Source organism: Durio zibethinus, chromosome 2, assembly GCF_047325235.1.
Source record: "Durio zibethinus cultivar Kanyao isolate XHJ-2024 chromosome 2, ASM4732523v1, whole genome shotgun sequence".
In the NCBI taxonomy this organism is placed as follows: Eukaryota; Viridiplantae; Streptophyta; class Magnoliopsida; order Malvales; family Malvaceae; genus Durio; species Durio zibethinus.
In genome coordinates, this window is record NC_143163.1 from 35,921,469 (window position 1) to 35,939,080 (window position 17,612).

Here is a 17,612-nt window from a genome sequence, read left to right on the forward strand (position 1 = left end):
AACAAAATTATATGGTAAAATTAGTACTATTTTGTAAACAGAAGAGAAATCTACTGAAATAAGTACAAGGAAACAAAGGCAAGAAATTGAGTTTGTTAGTTTATTTGTTTTCTTATGTAGGGTAGGAATAAGATGGTACAGTTAGGGAAAATAAAAGTTTTACGGATAAAAAAAAAAGCACAGTTACACACACAAAGATTTATGAAAACAAGAGAGTTGCATAAAGCATGATGAAGCTGGCAACCTGGCTTCCAAAATGGACCCCACACTTTAACTTTGAGGGCGGTCCAGCAACTAATTGGTAAGGTTGGTAGGCCACCCGATTTTGTTTGCCCAAACAAAAAACCAGACTAGAGGAAAACTGGGGGTGGCCTTGCTCTCTACTCTCTACTCTCTACCCTTCCATCAATCCATTAATCCTTTTCAATCAGGCTTAAGATCGAAAAAATTATCACCCAAAACATTTAGACTGTTTTTCCTTAACATCAAATCTGCTTTCTTTCCACAAAATTCCATTTTAGTTGTTTGAGATTCTAATGGTTACTTGATTTCTGTCAAAAAGTATTTGATAGATTGATGCTTCGGAAAAAAATATTCCTTTATTTACTGTCTCGATGCCTCAATTTCAATGGTATTTTCTTTGGTATATGGGAAATGTTTATTAATTATTTTCGTCTTCTTTTAGTCTCCTTAGGCCGTCATTCCTATTCAAACTGCCTTTTTTAGTCTAAATAAAACCACATCCCCATCTGCTTCCTCTCTACTGTTCTTCATCTCTCGCTTCTCTCTCTTATTGAAAGCCATTTCAATTACCCTTCTTTTTCAAGCTCCAAACTCTCGCTTCTTCTCTTTCAACTTGAAAACGTCCTTCATATTTTTCTTACCTGACAACTGGCTTTTTTTTTTTTTTTTTCTGTTTAGTCCCTTTTGACAACTCCTAAATCTCTCTGTACATGGCAGGAAACAAAGCATCATTAATGGCAGCCAACAAGTTTGCAACTATGTTGCATAAAAACACAAATAGGATCACTGTTATTCTTGTCTATGCATTACTAGAATGGATTTTGATCGTTCTTCTCCTTCTCAATTCTCTGTTTTCTTACCTGATCATCAAATTTGCTGATTATTTTGGTCTAAAAAGGCCCTGCCTTTGGTGTACTAGGCTTGATCATATCTTTGAGCCATCAAAGTACAAGAATTCTTGTAGGGATCTTGTGTGTGATGATCATGCCAAGGAGATTTCTGAATTGGGTTATTGTTCAAATCATCGGAAACTAGCAGAATCTCAAGATATGTGTGAGGATTGCTTGTCCTCATCGCGGTCGGATTGTTTTGACTTGTCAAAGAAGTTCGCTTTTTTTCCATGGATGAAGCAGGTTGGTTTGATCCAGGATGATAGTGATAAAGTGATAGAAAATGGTGAAGAGAATTTCAAGTGTTCTTGTTGTGGTGTCACGTTCGAGAAAAAGTGGAATTTTCCTTACCTCCTTATTAAGCCTTCTTGGGAGGTTTTGGATTATCCCCAGAAAGGAAATTTAATTACTGAAGCTGGAGGAGTTGATGATATTGCAGATGAAGGTAATGCTTTAGATGGAATCAGATCAGATTTTGTGGGTGATTATCAGGAAAATGAACGGAGGATTGAAGAAAACAATAGAGTTGAGATCATTTCTGATGGTGATAATGAGGGTGTTAAAGGAAGAGAATTGGAAAACGAGGACTTTTCATGTTTTATTTCTAGTTTTGATTGCAACCAAATGGCTGCTAATGAAGATGGTAAAGATGATGTGGTTATAGAGAAAGATCAAATATCAATGGAAGAAGAAGAAGAAGAAGAAGGAAACTTAAATGTGTCAATGGATGACCAGGTGTTGACTCAAGTGGCTTGTAGGAAAGAGGAGTCTCCTGAAATCCTACATAAGCATCTGGAGTTCTACATCGAGGGGGATGACTGTCATTTGATTCCAATTGAATTGATGGATTCTACTACTGCAGAAAGCCAAAGAATATACAAGTTTAGAGAGGAAGATCAAGGTATTTCTGGTAATGGAGATGTTATTTTGGATTTTGGTTTGCATCGTGGGACACCGGTGGAACTGGTTGTGGAGAATAGGCGCAGTTCAGCAGAGAAAGTGACATTGCTTTCAATCCGTGAGAGTGAGGATGAAACCAGTGTTGCAGTAGTTGAATCACTGGAGTCCAATGAGAAGAAGCAGAGCTTTTCAACACATGCAGGAGAGGAAGAATTGACGGAGGAGGAAGTCGAGCAAGTTGCTAGCACTCAAACAACTCTGACCCCTTTGAATGAAGCTGATGATCAAGGAAATGCAGTAACAGGAGAAGGGGAAATGGATCTAGATGTTAATCAAGGTACTTGTTTAATCCAATTTAATATGAGTTTTACCTAATGTCCATTGTTGAATTATTAAGATTAAAAGTTTAAACAATATGTCAATTTTATGCAGTTTCCGATGAGCAAAATGATGAAATTGAAGCAGAGATCTCAATAGGTACAGATATTCCTGACCATGAACCGATTGAAGATATTCAAATGCAACATTTGTATGAATGCACACAAGAAGATCCCTCCATCATTTCTTCTCAATTGCATGCAGATGCTGACCATGGTAAACCTTAATTTCAAATTTAGAATTGTCTTTAACTTTTAATCTTTTATTTGATGGGTTCCTTTTACATTAGGCTCCAAGAATGCTGATGAGGAAACTATACTGTCTAAAACTATAACAGTTGAGACATGTGACCAAGCAATAAAAAACAATTTATCACTATCTTCAGAGCTTACTGAGATTGAAGAAGATAAAGTTCCTGATACACCCACTTCTATAGACAGCCTCCACCTGCTGCATAAGAAGTTGCTGTTGCTTGACAGAAGAGAATCAGGAATGGAAGATTCATTGGATGGAAGTGTTTTTAGTGACATTGAGGGCGCTGATGGGGTACTGACTGTTGAGAAGTTGAAATCCGCATTAAAAGCTGAAAGGAAGGCTTTAAATGCTTTGTATACAGAACTTGAGGAAGAAAGGAGTGCTTCTGCTGTAGCAGCGAACCAGACAATGGCAATGATAAATAGGCTTCAAGAAGAGAGGGCAGCAATGCAGATGGAAGCCTTGCAGTATCAGAGGATGATGGAAGAACAGTCTGAATATGACCAAGAAGCCTTGCAGCTTCTGAATGAGCTTATGATCAAGAGAGAGAAAGAGAAGGCAGAGCTAGAAAAAGAGTTGGAGATATATCGCAGGAAGGTGCAGGATTATGAGGCCAAAGAGAAAATGATAATGCTGAGAAGAAGGAAAGATGACAGCACTAGGAGTGCAACTTCTGCATCTTGCAGCAATGCTGAGGATAGTGATGGACTATCAGTTGATCTGAATCATGAACCAAAGGAAGAAGATAGCTTGGACAACCATCTAGAGGAAAGCAACCAGAATACCCCTGCTGATGCAGTTCTGTATTTGGAGGAGTCATTGGCTAATTTCGAGGAAGAAAGGCTGTCAATTCTAGAGCAGCTCAAGGTCTTGGAAGAGAAATTGGTTTCATTGAATGATGAAGAGGAACAACATTTTGAGGATATAAAATCTGTTAAATATTTGTATAAAGAAAATGGTAATGGCTTCCATGAGAGTTCTGATTTCAGCTATGAAACAAATGGGATTGCCAATGGCCATTTCAAGGCAGTCAATGGGAAACATCAGCAAGAGAAAAAACTCGTGGCTACAAAGGCAAAGAGACTTCTCCCACTTTTTGATGCCACTGATGCAGAAACTGAAGATGGAATATTGAATGGACACAAAAATGGCTTTGATTCTGTTGGCTTGCAACATTACTCACCGGCCAACTCTGAACTAGAGAGCAAAAAGCTTGCTATTGAGGAAGAAGTGGATCACGTTTATGAAAGACTACAAGCACTTGAGGCAGATAGGGAGTTTCTAAAGCATTGTATCAGCTCCTTGAGGAAAGGAGATAAAGGAATCTATCTTCTTCAAGAGATTTTACAACATCTTCGTGATTTAAGGAGTGTGGAACTCCGAGTAAGGAGTATTGGAGATACTGCAATATAGTTACATTTGGCAGAATACACTTGGAATGCTAATCGGTAAATCTTAATCTACTGTTCTTTATATTAATATCGCAGAGTTATATTTTCTTGTTACTTCTATCTTTAGGTTGTAATGGTACTTATTTCTTTATTGATTTTATGTTCTTGATTATTGCAGAATGTTCAATTGGAGTTGCTTAACCGCTGCAAATTTAGGACTAATAAAAAAAACACCAACTTGGGCGATGTTCAACAATATAGGCGCCAATACAGTTCCACATTTTCGACAATTTTCAATGGGAAGTCCTTTAATGGAGAGGGAGGCTTCTGCTGTTGTCTGCTTGGTGATCTTGGTGGACTGAAATTATGAAAGTCTGTCATTTTCCCGGTTTCAGTGTCCAAGTAATCCCAAAATTTTTGTGGGTTCAGTTCTTCATCACCTTTTTAAGGAAAAGGAGGATGGTGAGTGTATGTGTGTGCAAGCTAGTGTGGTGAAAGACAAGCTGCATTTGTATGTCGTGAGAAAGGGCCTGGCCTGCAGAGCTGGAGTGATCCAACAAAGATTCCTGTGCCAGATGCATAGCATTAGTTTATTCAGACGGTTAGAACTAGGAGGCTCTTTTTGTCAGTATATTTTTATAATCTTTCTAGGGAAAGGAAAGAAGGGGTAAGTAACCTCATTTTCCTTCTCATCTTTTGCATCATTTCATCATCTGGTGGGTCTGTCTATTATTTTGAGGAGAAAAGTTGAGTTACTTGTATACTACATGCATCCATCTGTAAGTATATAAAGTGAGTGTTTGTTTATCCTGTTTGGGTTCTGTTATTTATTGTTGTTGTATGTACATGTTCCTTGTTCTAAAGTCTATAACAGAGTTTGTCTGGTAGATGTACCAAAACAAAAGCATAAAATAACAGTGAAATATAAGAAGCAAAGATGCTTTAACAATTGATTTTTCTTTAGGAATAAAACAACACATAACAGGCCAACAACAGCTGAAACTATATCCAAATAGCTTAAGGCTAAGGGTACTGTTAGAACATGATGCAGGCTTTCAAATTGCACAAATTTTATGTTATAAAAAATGCACTGGGATTTCTCTTTATGCAATTTTATGCAAATCAACTTTATCAATTATCATCCATTCATCATCCTGTAATGTTTCTTTCTAAAAATAATGATAAGCAACCTGATGTTGCTGCGCCGTAGTTGTTCACACTAAACTTTTGTGCAGCCAACAAGTTGCCATTGCTATCCTATCAGATCACTATTAATCGTTCAAAACTTTGTGCCCTCTTTTCTAATTATCATATGCTAAGCAGCTAAGCCTCATCAATCAAGCTGTCATGAAATAATTTCGGTGCCAATTGAAAACATCAGTGTATAAATTCTGTATGGCCAACTGCACGCAGGGAATGGGTTGAAGAGAGTGATCTGCCAGAGTGAAGAAAGTGTAACTAATGGCTAAACCAGGACTAGCCTAGTAAAGCCAGGATTCAACTTTGGGAGAAGATGCTCTCATCATAGGATTTGCAGTGTGTTACACAGAATATCGGTTGATTACTTTATAAAAAGTGCCCCTTGTTTATGCTCCTCGCATGTGTTAATTAATGAAGGCAGCATTCTATAAAATATTATTTCCTTCACCTTTCTGGTAGAAGAAAGCTATTGCTATTCTCTAATCATTCTATCAGCATCGTTTAACGGCTTTCGGCGCAGTTTAAAAGCTTAATTATGATGATGATCAAGTTAAGGTTAGGTAGCTGTCATTTTATTAATGAATTGGAGCTTTGATGTAAAGATGATCTCAAGTTCATGAACCAAAACTTTAATATTTGAGCTAGTCAGACCAGAGTTGGAATTATTGGAGCCTGTGCTTGAGGAACCCTTTAGGAGGAACCAATGTATCTGACATGTTCAATCTGCCTTTCAGTTTTTCAATCCAATAGGAATTAAACAATTTACTTGAAATGTTCAGCAAGAAAATAAAGGACTATAATTGAAATGTGTTAAGGAAAATTTCAAAGGATGCTATGGACAACGTGCTTGTCCATCTAGAATACTTTACATAAATTATTTATAGAGTAGATTGATAAATTTGATCTGGAATTTTCAATTTAAATCAAATAGCATATAACCGAAATCATGCAAATTCCATTGTCCTTCCAATTAAGTTTCTCCAGCAAACTCAGGAATACATCATATAAAGTGAAGTCAAACTACTGCTTAGCTAATAGGCTACATAAATACAAGAATTTGATTTCTTCTCTATCAAATTCAACTTGTCCTCATTTCGATTTAAATTCAAAATTTAATTCAATTAATTGATATAATTACTTTCAAATGATAATATTAAATTTAAAATTAAAATATCAAAATTTATAATCTCTTTTTCTATTTCAAAACTATAACATTTTTTATTAAAAAAATCAAACTTGAGCTCGTGTAGTTGCATAATGAAGGGAGTCAAGTTAAAAGTATTTTAATATTAACTTTAGATAGTTGATGAATTGAATTATGCATTTAAATTAGATGTGTAAATAATATATTAGTATTCATAAGCTATTCAGGTTCGATTTGAATAAAATTCGAATTCGATTCGATTATTATCAAATCAAGCTCGAATAGTTCAATTCATCGATTGAGTTAAATTTGAGCATTCTTATACTCAGTTCGAATAGCTTGTGAACCTAATCGAGTTTTTTTATTTAAATATATTTTTATTATTTTAATTAATAAAATATATCGAACTCGAGCATAATTATTTTTATATATAAGAATCAAACTTATTTTTATATATTAATTGAGCTTAATCGAACGAACTAAAGTAATTCAATTTTTATTTCGAATCGAGTTCAAATTAAAAAAAAAAAACTCGATCAAATTTGAATCAATTTTCGAGCTTTTAATTTCGAATCAAGCTTGAGCTTGAGCTTAATATTATATCGACTTGAATTCAATCGATTACATTTTTAATTTAAATGTTTAAATTCTCAATTTTAATTTTATGAGTATTTATTCGGTCAATTTGATTCATTTTAAATTTAATTACTTAAAATCAAATTAATCGAATTATTTTATTTTATTTTTATTAATCAAATTAAAATTTTTAATTTTAAAAATTAATTGACTGAAATTAATTCAATTAATTTTTGGATTAATCGAATAAAAAAATATATTAAGTTAAATTATAGTTTAAGTTTTTAATTTTTCATATGTAAAACAAATTAAATAAAATTATCTAAAAAAAATATTCATACACTAAAGTATCAAGTTAAAAATTCTAATAATTTGAAATGAAATTAATCATTTCATATATTTTTAGTTTTATATATGAGTTTTACTAAATTTTGGTTAAAATTCAATTAATGCATTTAATTCAGTTTTTGAACTGAATTAATCAAAAATCAAAATTTTTAAAAAATTATTTTAAATAACTTATTAAAATTAATTAGGTAACCAACTAATTGATCAAATTAAATCAATTTGATCGATTAATTAAGTTAAAACTAAATTATGAACACTCCTATTAAATTCTACTTAAATTTTTTGTTTTTTGTGTTCATATTGATTGGCTATGAATTATAATTAAGTATTGAGTTATAAAATGAAGTGATTAGAGAATTAAAAAAATATATGTTTAAAAAATTATTTTGAAGATATAAAAAAAAATTATTTTTTATTTTTCAAAGTTTGAAGCGTCTATATATAGCCTACATTTACATTATCACCCTTCACTAAATTCTATACATTAGTTTATCATATATTGATAGGTTCATCTTCGTTTAGTAGTTAATTAATTTATTAATTTTTCTATCTAGACACACATGTTAATCACATAATTTTTTTTAGTTTATTATAATCTTAAAATCATGTGTATTTTTTTAGTACAAAGAATCAAAGAAGTTTAAGAATAAAAGAAGGTTCTGTTTATTTTATAGAAAATGATTTTTAAAATTTAATTTTTGTATTTTTAAGTATCTGTTTGGTAAAAAATTAACTAATTAATAAAAAATAACTTACTAGTAAATGAAAAATAAAGTCCTTTTCTAGAGATAATTTCTAAAAAATAGCTATGTATGAGTAAAATTACTTATGGATATATTTGAGCATAATTTTATTCAAATCAGATCATGTACATAATTTTTTTTAAGCTCAAACTTAATTTGATTTGACCCAATATGTTATTATATTAATAAATAATATTTTTGTTTAATTTTACTTAAAATTTTAAAATATTAATATTAAAAGTTTTTTAATATTTTTTTAGTTTTACTCAAATAAAAGTTTGAACAAAATATTTTAAACTTGAACTTGATTTGATTCGATTTAAAATATTATTATATTAATAAAAATGTTTTATTTAATTTTAATTAAAAATTAAAATATTAACATTAAAAGTCTTTTGATATTTCAACTTTAAATATTTTTATTTTGTATATTATTAAACATAAATTTTTTAGTATTTCAATAATAAATAGTATTATATTATTATTTTAATAATAAATAATAACATATATAATAATATTTTAATTATTTTAATTATTAATGTTAAATAATCTAATAATATTATTTTCTTAATATGAATATTTTTAATAATTTCTTTAATACTTTTTAGTTTAAAATATATAATTTTTATTTTTATTTATTAAGATATTTATATTACTATTTTAAAAATAAATATAAATAAAAAAGATTTCTATTATGATTTAATAATAGATACTTTTAATATAAAATATAAGTATTTTAATAGTCTAAATATTTTAATAATAAATATTACTATTTTAATATTAATAAAAATAATATTTTAAGAATAGTAATACAAATTTAAATAGTTTAAAATATTAATATAAAGAATAATAAATAATTTTATTTTAATTATTTTTATATTCATATGATATTTTAATATTTAATAATATTATTAAAATATAATTATTATTGAATATTAATAATTTTAATATAATTTAATAGGAAATAATTTTAATATTTTAATGATTATATTAATATTATTTAAAAAACAAAATTTTCAAAAAATAATTAAATAATAAAAAATATTTTTTATTAACTTATCCAAATAATAAAAAATTTTTATTTTTTCAAAATATATAAATATATTTTAAAAAATATTTCTTAAAAATCAATTTCAACAAAATAAAAAGTTTCTAATAGCTGCACGTGACAAATTCATCGATCAATTCCAAGGCAAGGAATTCTTTAATCCCCAGACTTTTCTTGCTTCGACTATTCATCATCTTTTGCCCTTTATTTTATTTCTCCACGCCCTCACTTTTTATGACCATAAACACTGACTTATGGCAACGTAACTGAACTTTCTACTTTGATTCTCAATTTCTTTAATAAACAATTCATCTGCCTATCAATATAATGGCTTAAACTTTCACTTTTTTTTTTTTTTTTCTCTTATCATCCAAATCGAATGTCAAGTGTGTTTCGTTCGTTTCTGCCCAAGTCCGAGCTTTTATTTATTTTTTAAATAGGATATAACGTTAATTTAAATTAACAAAAATTCTCATATAACCTAAGCATACACCCAAATTTTGTCATGTAGGAAGCTTGTTCGATGCGAGACCTGAACACCACTTGATACGTCCATACTTCACCTTTGGTTGGGACTACCATTGGCGGTTTGTTGGGGCAAAAAAACTCTCCTCTTAGTCTTGGATACCATCAAACCCCAATTTTTTGCCCAATGAGACAAGGCATGATTTAAATGTGTCTTTGGCATTTCAACTGTTAAAATCTAACATAATTTTATTTAAATTTATAGTTTTTTTCAAATATGTCACGTGTCAACTTTATAAATAAACTATTCTCTTATTTTTCAAAAAATCTTTTTATTTTTTTGATTGTATAACTCCATAAATTAATTTGATTTTTTAATTTATAAATTAAAACTCTATAATTATTCAAAGTATGTTCAAATCATTTTTAATTGTTATTATTATTGAACCGCAACAACGCATAAGATACTACCAGTTATGATTATATTTAACATTATAAGATGAGAGACGGCTATTTACAATAAACAAATGTAATCTTTAAAAAAAAAACCTTAAATTATTTTTTTTCTTAAAAATTACTAATAATTAGAAATATGCCATAAAACTTCTATTAAGAAAATTTAAAATTTCGATTATTCATAGAAAAAAAGTGTTTTAATAATAATTCAAACTTAATCCAAATAATTCATAAGTTACTCATTTTCATTAAAAATTGAATTTCAACAATATTAAGGTTCAATTCCTAATTTCTTTATATTATATGCTTGTAAACATGAACTAATATAAATCTAAATCATTACTGATAATTATAGTAAACATTTATAGTAATCGGAGATAAATCAAAACCATCAATTATACGTCCATAAATTTATAGACAGTGACAGAAGCTAATTAAGGTCACCTCACTTAGACCTATGTAATTTTGGAGAAAATTTATTTAGACCTCTCGATATGCCCAAGTTTCTCTTTCCCATCGAAATTACCAAAAGACATCCACCGGCTGTCATTATCACTTCAAATATTCTCCAAGGAAAGCAAAATTTTCCCATATGTTTCCGTGATGAATTTGCTTTGCTTAACGCGTAAAGAAGATGACTGTGCAATGAATATCCGTAGCCCCGAATCAAGCTCTTCTAATTCTAAGATGGTCAAATTGCGTAATTAGTCTCTTTACTCATCAAATATGCAATTCAATTTTTCAATATAATTTATATAAATTGAGTTTTTGATTATGTCAATTTGTTAATTTTAATTAAGTTATTGAAGGTGTTAAATTTGTTTCGATTATAGTATTGACATGACCCTTAACTTTATTTATGTATCATTGATTATCCTAACATGACATTTTTGATAAATTTTTAAATGCAAAAAAAAAAAAACTCTTAACTTTATCGGTAAATCATAACATATTACATATATCAGTAACTATTGACGTCTTTTGCATGCAAAAAAATGCCCTTGTGTTTTATCTTTGCATCATAAATCACAAATGTCGTTTGACCATAGAAACAAAAGAAATGGACAGATGCCAACCACTTAGTCAACACGCTCTATTCCTTGACATATCTCTTTTCCCACTTCTAACAAAAGGACGAGACAAACAAATAATATGGTACCTCAAAGTCTTCATTAAAATTTCAAAACCAATCTTCCACCTTCCTGTCTGTCTTCCTCCGAGCTCTTCAAGCTCCAATCTTTTCCCAAGATCGTATTAGTTCCACTCTTCAGATTTTTTTTTTTTTCATTTCACGGTTTATTTTCTAAACTTCACAACTACCAAGTTTCAAAACCCATGAACAAATCCAAGAATTTCTTTCATAATCTAATCAAACCTTTCAAGTCCAACTCAGACAAAGGTAAATGAAAAAAAAAAAACAGTTTTTATGAATAAAACTGAAAAACAAAGTTCGGTGCTTTTCTACGTGTTTGATGATCTTTGGGTTTTTTTTGGTCTGTGATCAGGGGGCCAAAATGACGAGGACTTGGAGAAAATGGCACAACAAGAGCAAAAGCACTTCCCTTTCGAGATTTTAGCTGCTGCTACCAGAGATTTCCACCCTCATCACAAGCTTGGTGAAGGGGGTTTTGGGCCTGTCTACAGAGTAAGCTCCCATTGCTGAAACTCTTGTTTGGTTACCTAGAAAATAGAGGGAAACTTTTGCTGAACTTGATTGGCTTTTTGATTCATCGAATAGTTCTTTTGTTTACAGTAAGAATATAATTGAGATGATACAATGGATTGTTATAGATTCTTTTAGGGAGAAATCTCCTACTTTTCTAGGTATTCAAAGTTTCAACTTTTGCATATGAAAAACATGAACAACCGCAAATAATGAAGATGCCTTGTCCTAAAAATACTTGAGAATCCCATTTTGACTATTAGCTTTGATAAAGAATGAACAATTTGTCTAATAACTCAAGCCAGTCAAACCATTGAGTTGTTTCCCCCTTTGGATTTATCTCATCTCAGGTATTAGAAAAAAGTAGGTGAAGCATACAAAATTTTAATTGAAATTTCAAAAGAAGCTAGAATTTTTTGTTAGTGCAGTTGGTTTTTTAAACCTGTCTTTTCCAGTTATCAGAACTTTCACCAAGCTTTATGATCATGTTGTTGTCAATTAGTTTTCTGGTTTCAAAATGCTGATGTCTTCTGTTAATCAACCAAGAAAGTGAGGAATTTCTCCAAGTTGATGGCTGTTCCTTAATTTGTAGGGGAAATTGGATGATGGAAGAGAAGTTGCAGTGAAGAAGTTATCTCATAGCTCAAATCAGGGTAAAAAGGAGTTTGAGAATGAGGCCAAGTTGCTAGCTCGTGTGCAGCACCGCAATATTGTGAATCTTTGGGGTTACTGTGCACATGGCATGGAAAAGCTTTTGGTATATGAGTATGTCACTAATGAGAGTCTAGACAAGCTTCTCTTCAGTAAGTTGCCATAATTTCTTTGTTGTTTTCCGCTTTTATTTTTCTACCATTTACTCATCTATGCTTCATTGCAGATTCGAGTAATCAGAATAAAGTATAATTGAGTAATTCCAATAATTTTGAAAGATTTTTATTAGCTTATGTTTTAGAAACTTTTGGGCTTGTTTCTCTTTTGTTCCTCCTTTTTGCTTGGTGTTTCTTTTCTTGGCTCAGTTGTGTATGTGTGTTTATGTTGTAGCTACCTCTAAAAAAAATTGCTTGGCCTAGTCAAGTCACCAAATGGAGATCGAAGGTGATTGTTGACATGCCTGTATCTAATTCATCAAAGTAGGATGAGTTGGCAGATATTGATACAACAAATACATTTAAGCATCAGAACACTCAATCTTGAAAATTAATATGTATATATTTGAAACCTAGTAGGATAGTAATGAAAAGAAAACATTTTTATAGAATTAAGATGGTTAACTTTTCATTTTGTAATGTACCATGATAATTCTGTTATCAACTTTACAAAATTACTATACTTTATCCTAAAACATGCACAGAAAAGGGTAGCAAAAATTAGTTACAGAGTTAAACATTCTGAATGCTGGTTGCAATTATGGTCTTGGTTACAAAACTAGGCTGAGCTATAGGTTTTTTTTTTTTTTTTTTCCTTTTCTTTTCCTCCAAATTTGTAGAAGTTCTAAGATGAGTCACTTGCCTTAGAACCTGAAACGGATTAATAAGTAACCATCTGTTTCAAACATTCCTCAAAAGAAGAAAATAAGGCTAGTGTAATTACTCCAAATGCTCATTTCAAACATCTTTAAAACAATATGGATTGAGCAATAGAGACACGGCAGAACCTTTGTTCTTAAAGGAGAACTAACCCTTATAGGAAGGAGATATTGTTAAAATTTTAGTTTGAAAGGGTGTTAGATTAAGAGAAATCAGCAGTTAGATTGAGTTGGAAGGCTTTGACTCATGACTGCTCAGTCCCGACACCCATTGGCGGAGGTCAAGACTAACGTTTCAACGAATAGGCAATAGTTAATTTTATTTCTCGCTTTTGAGTTTTGAAAAAAAAAATCTGCATTAAGTTCAGAAAGATGTGAAATGTATTTGGAAGAACTTTATCCCAACATTTTTGTCTATTTTGTTTGTTTTGGTGCATATGATCTTGGTCTACACAATAGGAAGTAGTCCTCTCCCATGCCATTTTACCCCACCCCTCCCATCCCTGGAACTTGAGACCTCCAAATTGAAGCCTAAAATTATGACTTCTGCATCCCCTTGGTGACATCTAGTATGTACCTAATTGTAATTGTTGAGTCCACTGTAATTGAAATTCAAACCCATATTCTAGAGGAGATGATCAACCATCATTATTGAAAGGCAAAAATATTTGTATATGATCTTATATATTGAGATCAATGATAGTTCTGCTAGACTCCCTTTTGTGAACTTAATTTCAAGATTGTGTGTTTGAAACTGATCATTTACTATCGAATTATTTATTATTAACTAGTCAAAAGATCTATTTCATGAAATGCTGGTTTTATGTATAATGTAAAGATAACGAGACTGAACGGTTTCTGTAAAGTTATTTGAAACAGATCTGGATGGAGTCCATCAAGGCTGAACCTTGAGATGCTGATTTAATTTCCCCACCCCTCTTTTTCAACACATGAGCTTGATCTATTCTTTTATTATTTTATATTTATGGGTTTATTTTCATCCCAGTATGTTGCATCTCTAGCCTCAAAATATAAATCTTGGTATTTCAGTGTTGCTTTCTAACCTCCAGACCTTGTGCAAATATGGCGGATAAATGCCCATCAAGATTCATAGAAGTTTTCATTTTCTTCTAACATCTAAAGTGGGCTTTCTGATTTTCCTTAGAAGCTTCCTTTTCATTAGACTCGACCGAATTTTATATTATGAATTTGGATTTTATACTCTAGGCAAAGCAATCTGTTGACCAATTCTAACACAAACTTGGCGGCTCTGAGTGGAACTGATCGCCAGTTTTTAACCACATTAACGTGAAAACTAAATTGATTGTTAAATTAAGAACAGAGACAAATAACATCATATATATTGCTCTTATTTCTTTTGGGTGGGAATAGAATTAATCATTGCGCTTTTATGGTCATAATAATCATGATGGTGATGGTCTTTTTTTGTAGAATCAAATAGAAAAGAGGTGCTTGACTGGAAGCGGAGGTATGAAATAATTTCGGGCATTGCACGGGGTTTGCTCTATCTTCACGAAGACTCATACAAACGCATCATTCATCGGGATATCAAGGCAAGTAATATTTTACTCGATGATAAATGGGTCCCCAAAATTGCTGATTTTGGCATGGCTCGTCTCTTCCCTGAGGATCAAACACATGTCAACACCCGTGTAGCTGGTACCAAGTATGTTGTCTAGCATCCTCTTAAATGATAATATGCAAGGTCTACATTCTTGGGCCTTGTGGTAATTTCAAAATGCCCATTCATATGTCTTGAAGTGTTGATTTAACAAAGTTCTATAATATTTGGAAACAGGGGATATATGGCGCCGGAGTACATAAGGCACGGACATCTATCAGTGAAGGCAGATGTGTTCAGCTTTGGAGTTTTGGTTCTGGAGCTGATAAGTGGCCAGAAAAACTCATCCTTCAATTTAAAAGTGGATGCTGAAAATCTACGTCCTGAAAGTCTACCTGATTGGGTAAGAACAAGATTGTGATCTGATCATTCAATCTATTGAGATAACTTTTTGTGATTCATGGCATTCAAGCTCTTAAATGTTTGCGTCTCGTAGGGCCTCATGTGGGCTAGAGTCCTTTTAGTTTTTATGCTGTACTTTTAGTTTTTGCATTTCTGCTGTCCTGTGGACTTTTTCCAAACCAGAAAATCATCTTCAGGGAGACTTTTGATGATCTTCAAGTGGAAATAGCATCGTGCCATATTTTACCCTTCAATCTTTTTGAGTATGTTCAAGTTAGGTATACAAGGACCCCACTACATGTGTGAGAGGGACTTTGTCAAAAATACTGAGCCAAGAAATTTCAGTCCTATGGCATGCATCAGAAAATAGCAGTCAAGGTTCACACCAATAACAATAAGAAAAGTTTTAGTGGCGGAAATTATTCAAACATTTAACTTTATTAGAAATTAAAAAAAAAAATCGAGGTTCGAAAGAAAGGCATATTAACTGGCATTTGGGGTTTGTTGATGTTGCAGGCATATAAGCTTTACAAGAAAGGCAGGGGGATGGAGATCATGGACCCTGCCTTAGCCCTATCAGCAGTCCCTGAACAAGTAGCTACGTGCATCAAAGTAGGGTTACTATGCACACAAAGCGATCCCCAATTACGACCTGATATGCGTCGGGTGGTTATTTTGCTGTCAAAGAAACCTGACACTCTAGAAGAGCCAACGAGACCTGGAATTGCAGGTAATAGATACAGAACAAGCCGCAGGCTTCCTGGAGTCTCATCAACAGCGGGAACTTCCAGTGATTCAGATTCTCGTGCATCTGAATCAACCTTTAATACCAACACTGCTACTGCTTCTGCTTCTGCTTCTGCTTCTGCTTCTGCTTCCACATCAGCTCTTGCTAGGCCCTTGAGATCAGACCCGCGTGGGAAGCGCCCAATGCGGAGTTAGTTCTGCGGAAGATTTTTGCTTGCTGGTTATTCTTTTTTGTTCAGTATATTATGTAAATGTTAATAGGGGATTAGTTAGCAAAAGCAAAGGTGTAGAGTTGAGCTATGATTCTTTTAAAGCGGTATATAAGAAATGGCATTATTCATGAATTGTTCAAAATTGCAAGTATCATACGAGAGAAAGTATCTAATGGAATTGGAAGGACGATGGGGTTGCAATTGGTTAGAGGTGCCCATGATTGAGACTAGGTATGGTATCATATATATTCTGATCTGACAATTCAGATCTCAAATTTTATTTAGATTCATCCAAATTAGAAATGCTATAGCTCAAATATGTCCTAAATTATTTTTTATTTGATTTCTAATAAGTTTTAAAACAGAAATAACTTGATATATATTTTTTAATGTTTATACTATAATATTATATATTTATCTTTTATATAATATAAATAATATATAAATCTATACCATATATTGAGAAGAATCTCTTGGGGATTGTTTATTTTGACATTTGGCCGCAATTGATTGGTTATCTTTGATAATTATTATTATAGTCTTATTAATTAAATGAATAAGAAGTATTGATGCTTAATTGGTTTTCAAATCTTCATTTATTTTAGATGGGCTTTAACAGATGGGCTATGGGTTTTCAATGTGGATTTTTGGATTTTTTTTTATTTAATTAAATGCTAAAAATCAAATAATTTTGTCTAAAATTTTTCTTAGAAAAAGAAAGAAAAAAATAAATATTTGCTAATCCTTGTTCACCCTTTCATTTTTTTTCTTAAAACTTAGTAGCAATTTTATTTTATGTTCAGTTGTTAGGGATTGTAAATAATCCTTCCATATTTTTTCTTTTCCCTTAATTCTTCTCTCTCCTACTCCATTTGATCTCTCCCCCCTCAAAAACCCTTACCCCTTTTCTCAAGCTTTTAGAAATTTGTTTATTTCAATTTGTTTATTATTTTTGTTTGTAATTGGTTTTTTTTAACAGAAATTTTTTGTCTTTCTTTTTATTACAAGCTTCAAAATTTTGGAATTTTGTTGGCAATATTGTATGCATTTTTTAAGGGTAAAATTTTATTTTATTTTTCTTTATCATAAGATAATCTCTTTTTCTTTTATGATTTTGTGAAGGAAATGTAATTTGGATATATTTTTGTTTTTGCATTTGGTTTTAATGAAGGTCTTAAAGGTTAGATCTTTAAAAAAACTCATAATTTACGAGATGAAATTACTTTAATGTTTCATTTATTTCTTGATTTTTTAAAATTTTGGGTGTTATTGTTAATTACAATTATTGAGCTTTTTTGGACATCAGTAAATATGTTTTTTATTTATAATTATTTATCAATTAAATTCTTCTTTCTTTTTATGAAAATATATAGAATTTTTTTCTTTTTTTTGTATGTTTTAATTTTGTTTTGTTATGTTAATAGTTTCATTTTTTTTTAATAAG

General features: G+C 31.2%; 2 protein-coding genes across 2 annotated transcripts; both read left to right on the forward strand.

Annotated features, from left to right (window-relative positions):
* Positions 1-762: 762 nt before the first annotated feature.
* LOC111318066 (myosin-binding protein (Protein of unknown function, DUF593)) lies at positions 763-4,864 on the forward strand. Its single transcript, XM_022920701.2, has 4 exons — positions 763-2,370; positions 2,466-2,627; positions 2,701-4,114; positions 4,236-4,864. The coding sequence occupies exons 1-3, from the start codon at positions 954-956 to the stop codon at positions 4,077-4,079; spliced, it is 2,958 nt and encodes a 985-aa protein (XP_022776436.2). The 5' UTR covers positions 763-953; the 3' UTR covers positions 4,080-4,114; positions 4,236-4,864.
* Positions 4,865-11,194: 6,330 nt separating this feature from the next.
* Positions 11,195-16,300, forward strand: LOC111318067 (cysteine-rich receptor-like protein kinase 43). The gene is made up of 6 exons (XM_022920702.2): positions 11,195-11,436; positions 11,543-11,682; positions 12,293-12,503; positions 14,678-14,912; positions 15,045-15,210; positions 15,726-16,300. The coding sequence occupies exons 1-6, from the start codon at positions 11,373-11,375 to the stop codon at positions 16,149-16,151; spliced, it is 1,242 nt and encodes a 413-aa protein (XP_022776437.2). The 5' UTR covers positions 11,195-11,372; the 3' UTR covers positions 16,152-16,300.
* The last annotated feature ends 1,312 nt before the right edge of the window (positions 16,301-17,612 follow it).

Excerpts from the sequence above, each read along its gene's own strand:
- LOC111318067 (XM_022920702.2), top strand. The coding sequence starts at position 11,373 with ATGAACAAATCCAAGAATTTCTTTCATAATCTAATCAAACCTTTCAAG. Across the intron at positions 14,913-15,044 it reads ACCCGTGTAGCTGGTACCAA|GGGATATATGGCGCCGGAGT; the intron begins GTATGTTGTCTA and ends ATTTGGAAACAG. Across the intron at positions 15,211-15,725 it reads CTGAAAGTCTACCTGATTGG|GCATATAAGCTTTACAAGAA; the intron begins GTAAGAACAAGA and ends TTGATGTTGCAG.
- LOC111318066 (XM_022920701.2), top strand. The coding sequence starts at position 954 with ATGGCAGGAAACAAAGCATCATTAATGGCAGCCAACAAGTTTGCAACT. Across the intron at positions 2,371-2,465 it reads GGATCTAGATGTTAATCAAG|TTTCCGATGAGCAAAATGAT; the intron begins GTACTTGTTTAA and ends AATTTTATGCAG. Across the intron at positions 2,628-2,700 it reads GCATGCAGATGCTGACCATG|GCTCCAAGAATGCTGATGAG; the intron begins GTAAACCTTAAT and ends CTTTTACATTAG.